The sequence below is a fragment of the Lathyrus oleraceus genome, chromosome 5 (genome assembly GCF_024323335.1).
Source record: "Lathyrus oleraceus cultivar Zhongwan6 chromosome 5, CAAS_Psat_ZW6_1.0, whole genome shotgun sequence".
Lineage (NCBI taxonomy): Eukaryota > Viridiplantae > Streptophyta > Magnoliopsida > Fabales > Fabaceae > Lathyrus > Lathyrus oleraceus.
In genome coordinates, this window is record NC_066583.1 from 605,402,650 (window position 1) to 605,408,821 (window position 6,172).

At 33.6% G+C, this 6,172-nt stretch overlaps 1 protein-coding gene across 1 annotated transcript; it reads right to left on the reverse strand.

Annotated features, from left to right (window-relative positions):
• Positions 1 to 2,356: 2,356 nt before the first annotated feature.
• Positions 2,357 to 5,687, reverse strand: LOC127086946 (prohibitin-1, mitochondrial). Its single transcript, XM_051027761.1, has 6 exons — positions 5,552 to 5,687; positions 5,101 to 5,277; positions 4,823 to 4,939; positions 3,727 to 3,897; positions 3,167 to 3,379; positions 2,357 to 2,858 (listed from the first exon to the last, which is right to left on the reverse strand). The coding sequence occupies exons 2-6, from the start codon at positions 5,266 to 5,268 to the stop codon at positions 2,667 to 2,669; spliced, it is 861 nt and encodes a 286-aa protein (XP_050883718.1). The 5' UTR covers positions 5,269 to 5,277; positions 5,552 to 5,687; the 3' UTR covers positions 2,357 to 2,666.
• Positions 5,688 to 6,172: the final 485 nt, after the last annotated feature.

Consider the following 6,172-nt stretch of genomic DNA (forward strand, 5'->3'; position numbering starts at 1 on the left):
CATTGGATGACTTAGAGTTACAATCAAGCTTGAAGTGGATTCAATGGGGCTGTTTTGGAATTGATCAGATTGGTTTTGGACTTGTGAATCATAGGCTAATAAATGTAACTTTTGTAATCAAAATCAAATTGTGCCTAAGTTGGAGATGGGTGTAAATATATGTAAATGGCATTGGAAATTTGGAAATTGAATGTTTTTGTATGAATGTTAATGGTTGAATAGAAATTTAGAATTTGAATAATGGTTTGTAGATGAAAAATGGAAATTGTATGGAAATATGTATGTATGGTTTATGTAATTTTGGAATGTGTAATGGTTGGTTCTTAATGTAATTGGTTTAATGAAATGGAAATGGGTTTTGGTTGTAATGAGAATGAATGAGGCTTATCAATTGGTTTACAATGGCTTATGTTATGTAAATTGGCTTTTGAAATGGTCAAGGTTCATATTGATTTATGTATGGTAATGTAAGAAACAACGAATCCATGACTTAGTCTTTAAGATTCAATGTAATGAATGGTATGGTTTAAAGTGATTTAAGAAAGAATATGAAAATGACTAGAATGGTTCTTTAGCTAGGTGGTTGACCTTGGTCAAGCGGTTGACCAAAAAGTCAATAGTTGACCAAAAGTCAACTTATGCCACAAGATGTAATTTTTCAATGAAATATACTCTTTTAGTCAAAAATATTCTTATACATGAAAACCATCATGAAACCAAATGTCTAAGATAAAATCTAAAACAAATTTGAATGAGTGAAGGACATGGATGCTAGTGGACCAATGTAATGCCTTGACCAAGTGTATAATAAAATTGAATCAGTGGAGCTAGACCACTTGTATGAATCTTGACACATCCACAGAACATGAAACCAGGACTTGTCAATGCCTTAGTGAGATCAAAAGAACCATGAATGGGTTGTGGATAAAATGCACCTTGGATCAAATGGACCATGAGACCATGAATGCAAACATGCCTTGAATCAATCATATAACACCATGAATTAGAGTTTAGCTAGGTCAAATTCGCAATGTCAAGCCATAAACAAGAACTTCAAGCCAAGTGAGAATTCAACACAGATATCCATAAATGCCATGAACCAAACTATGGTTTAATGGCCAAAATTCAAATCCAAGTGGTCAACCAAAGGCCTCAAATATAGAAGTAGGCAATGCACCAATGTCACGAACCACAGTTAGGGTTTCCAACCCTCCTCAAAGCAAACCATATAGATACCAACCTCTCAGATCAATTAGCTAGAGTTTTAATGAATCCCAAGTCCAAAAGTCAACCATACATGGCACTTGAACACCAATTATCCTTGATTAGGGTTTCCTACACAACACAAAGCTTCACAAGCTATCCCTCAGATCATGGACCCATAATTAGGGTTCAGAAGTCAAGTCAGTGCACAGAAAGTCAAACATAAGATCTCATAGAAGCAAAACAAAGAATTAGGGTTTGGATCCCTAGATATCCCAATCTTAGGAGGCAATGACCCAATCAAGCAATTATGGTTTCAACCTAACCGATGAGGAAAACCATAATCTCCAAGCCCAATACTGATTTATGTTAACCACAACCTTGAATCTATGATGTTGGTTAGCATGTGTTGATTATGCATGAATGATGCACGTGAAAGAGTCGCGAGTGAGTCTTAAGTTATAAGTCAGATGAGAAGCAAAAGTGGAGGGCAAATTTTGGGGTACAACACCCCCGTTTCCATAACTCTATCTGAAACATGTCGACTTCATCACAACCAACAATCCTTAACATCCATACTCAAAACACTTACAACCAAACCATATACGCAAACCATATCCACATTCAACAATGATCCACAGTCATGCCAAACAAACCAAAACACATAATAACAACCATCATACATCAATCGATTCCAACAATAAATCACTCACCTAAATTTTGATTATTGCTACACCAACATAATAGCCAATCACACACAAATGTCTATAGGATTTCGAGAATTTCAATCCATTTAAACATATATCAAACCAATTCCCAATTATTAATACATCTCCCCATCATCCTATAACTTCGACTCTCCTCTACCTACGTCAACACAACCGTTTAGTCATAGTTATCGTGTTCGAATTCGTACACAATGTGAAACCGGTAATGATTATTATAACAAAGGTGTCAACCAAGAAGAAAATTAATTTTGTTTTATATTTCTCAATTTTTATATTATATTATCATATTAATTTTAAATTTTTTAGTGTCTATCTAAACTAAATCTCATTAAATTTATTTATTTATTACATTATTTAAAAAAATATTTTTTTAACAAAATATATTTTTAATTAATTTTTATTAATTATATATTTAAACAATAATATAAATTCAATAATTAAATCATTTATATAGAAAACGAAAAGAAAAAAAAAATTAATACATCTCATATGGTGGAATGGCACTGTACATGTGCAGACTTCCGCCATGTGTCTTGAACGAAGGCATTTTTATTTTAAAAAATGGAAAAAGGTGACAGAGTGGGAATTAATTTTCAGTGTGGTAAAAGCCCCGCCAAGTGCCAAGAATAGGCAAATAGGCCAGAATGCCAGGAGACTTCTCAAGAAAAACTACATCCTTAAATCTATCATTTTTATACTTGAAAATTATTGAGAACCATAAACAGATTAACCAGCTCAATTTCTGCCAGGCTCCAAACTCATCTCCTGAAGATTCAGCAAAAGATCATCTGAATTCAGGTAAACCTTGTTTGCTGCATTTGATATAGTATGTGCAATCTCTCTTGCAGCTTCAATCTTCCTAAGTGTGATAAAAGCTGGGTTGTTGGAAATGGCTTGTCCAATCAGTTGTGCACTTTTAGCCTCACCCTGTTGATTTGTAAGAAAGGTCAATAATGGTCTGAGGTGTAAAACTGGCAATTGCCAAAATATTATTTAATTTTAAAACACATTAAACTTGACAAACAGATTTGTGAACAAAGACACTTGTTAGTCATTACCTCAGATGAATCCAACATCATGATCAAGGAAACAAATAAGACAGTTTGAACTTTAGGGCTAGACAGAATAGCAACCAACACTTTCCAACTGTAATATGCTTTGAAAATATAAAAATAGCAAAAACTTGTACCAAGCACAACAGCAGTAACTGCATAAGTATAACGGTTTCTTCTTACCTGTGCTCTGATTACAGCACTTCTTTTGTCTTGCTCAGCTTTTTCCACAACAAATTTCGCCCTCTCAGCTTCTTGTGCAGCCACCTGCTTGGCTTCAATTGCAGCAGTAAACTCCTTGCCAAAGGTCAGAGTGGTAATTGAGACATCATCAAGAGCAATATTAAAGTTGGCTGCCCTCTCAGTCAGGACCTTTCGGATTTCACGACTAACAGCCTACAAAGAATAGTTCAGTAAAACATTGAAATTTACAGTTATGTATATAAAACAAACGAAACAATAGTACTTCCCCTTCACATGAGATTAAAACAATAAACAACTAAAACGTTTTGATTTTAATTTTATAAAACCAACTGTATGTGCAAGTGGATAACGACAAATGAATTTATTATAATATTTTAAAGCACAAATCATGTGTATGTATATGTTGGCTTCTAATAAATATAGAAAAAAAATGATTTAACATGACTCGCAAAAGAAAATAGACAGCTCAGCAATTAGCAACTTTGTTCATATAATAACTTGTGGTTTCATGATTCACGCCAACAAGCTTTTCTCCTTACCTCTCGCTGAGTAATAAGCTGGCTGGCATTGTACTGAGCAACCACAGCTTTCAAGGTTTCATGTATGATTGAAGGTAAAACCCTTTCATTATAATTCTCACCAAGGGTCCGATAAACTGTAGGTAACTGGCTAGGCAAGGGACGCGTAAGAACTCGAAGCCCAATTTTGACCTGTAAAGTGTGTATATGCAATTTAAAGAAAAGATCAATATTTCACATGTTTAAATTTACAAAAACATCTATAGTGTAATAGTCTATAAACATGAAGTACTGGAAAGTGGTTTGATGCCACCAAACACCTTTTCAACCTATAAAGTATAATCAAAACTTCTAACAATGTCATCCAAATAAATTATAAATAAGGCATCAAGCAACCCTGGGAAAGTGGGAGAAAGGACATTTAGCAGATATTATGTGAGAAAGTATGGATTCCAATACAAAGGCTAAACATGAAAAGGCAACTAGTAGCTCAGAATATGAGATTTTGATGAGGCATTTAAGTTCCGATGCCAAGAGCACATGATTGAAATGTCTACAACCGATGAGAAAAATCAAAATACCACCAGAATTTATTATATCAATAATCATTAAAATCTTACCATTTGAACATGATATATCCAAAATGGCCACTTCATGCAAAAACAAAATAGCACACTAGCAGTTGTTCAAAACTTTAACAAAGCTATTGCAAATAGGAATCGGCTAAACAAGTATAAAGGGACGCTGAGATAGAAGCTCTCTTAAACGTTTATTCAATAAACACTTGTCATTTAAGAGTTTATGTAAAAGCTATTTCTATTCTACAACAGGAGAGGTAATGAAAGTAAACTCAATATAAACTACGTAAAATCTACTTCTATAAGCTCTTCAAAACAAACTCATATGAAATTGTGAGTGCACTTTCTACAATCTGGATGCAGTTCTATTTCTGTTTCACATTAATGGAAATTGTATCACTGTTCAAACACTAACATAATGAAACAGATAGAGAATTCAGAACATTACTTCATTAACTAGCAAAAGCTATTCTGTCAATCACAATAAATTAAACAGTAAATATAAAGAATGAATGATATGAGTGGTATTTATTATTTACCATCTGGAGATCACGACTCCCAGATGTACTCTCGACTAGATGGGGACGCGCACGAACATCATAGATGACTGGCCTCTCAAACCATGGAATTACAAAATGTGTTCCTTCAGGATAAACCTGCATATCAAATAAGATACCAATTTAATTACCAACAAGAAAACATAATTAGGAGTAACAAAATCAATAGATTCAACCAAGATCAAGATATAATCACAACACAAGCACTATAACCACTCTTTCAATTAATTGTCTTAGCTAAAAAAGGGGAGAAAAATGACCTTGTCTTTGACACCAATAAGACGGTTGAAAACAATAGCTCGGTGACCTCCTTCGACATTGTAAAGACTGTTAGCAGCAGCATACAAACCAATTCCACCAATAACTCCCAATTTCATCAGTGCTGAGGCAGCACGGCCACCAGGTACGTTTGGAACTTTCATATTCATTTATCGTTTCTTCATTGAACACAAATTACAAATCAAACAATTTAAGTTTCAGATTTTGCGCAACGAATGAACCAAAAATAAGAAAGAAAATCAACTATACAAAATTTCACACGAACATGCAGAGCACGCCGATGGAGAAAATGTAATTGATTTCACCGAATTTTCACAATAATTGGAACAAGAATAGAATTGAAATTCAAGTTGATTGCAAAAAATAGAACCGGAGATAGTTGAATTTCTAACCTAGAAGATTCGGAAATTGAAGAAATGGAAGGGAACGTACCTTGGAAATTCTGATCAACGATGAGACGAAAGAAATGCGGTTACGGGGTTTAAGCAAATTTTCAGTAGGTTTAAACTTTCCTAACAAGATAACCAATTGAATTTGGTAGTTGAAAAAAAAATTATTAATACAATTTTATATATTATTTGCGCACAATACGAAAATATTAAAATGCTTCCAATTTCGGAGTGACATTCTATTAATTAGGTTTTTTTTTAAAATCGGAGATATATTTTTGGAATATGTTCGTAGATGTATTTCTATAATGTATGCACAAAAGTATCAGAGACATAAATCAAAAACTTGTAATTTGACAAAATAAAATTATCATTCATACATAAAATCAATATTACATATATGATTTCAACATAAAATGCAACATTACACTTCAATATTCAGATGAACGCTTCAACATCTTCACAATATCTTCGATCTATCTTGAAATCATCGCTTCCAATTCGAGCAGAACTTTTGTTTCGAAACAGAAAAATATATTTCACATAACCCTTACATCTGCATTCGTCTTGAGGTCAAAGTTGTTGAACGCAATCTTCCCTCTGTTGTCAATCGACGCTGAACGGTACTCGAACTTCACAATTTTTTGATTATCTCCGTAAGGTA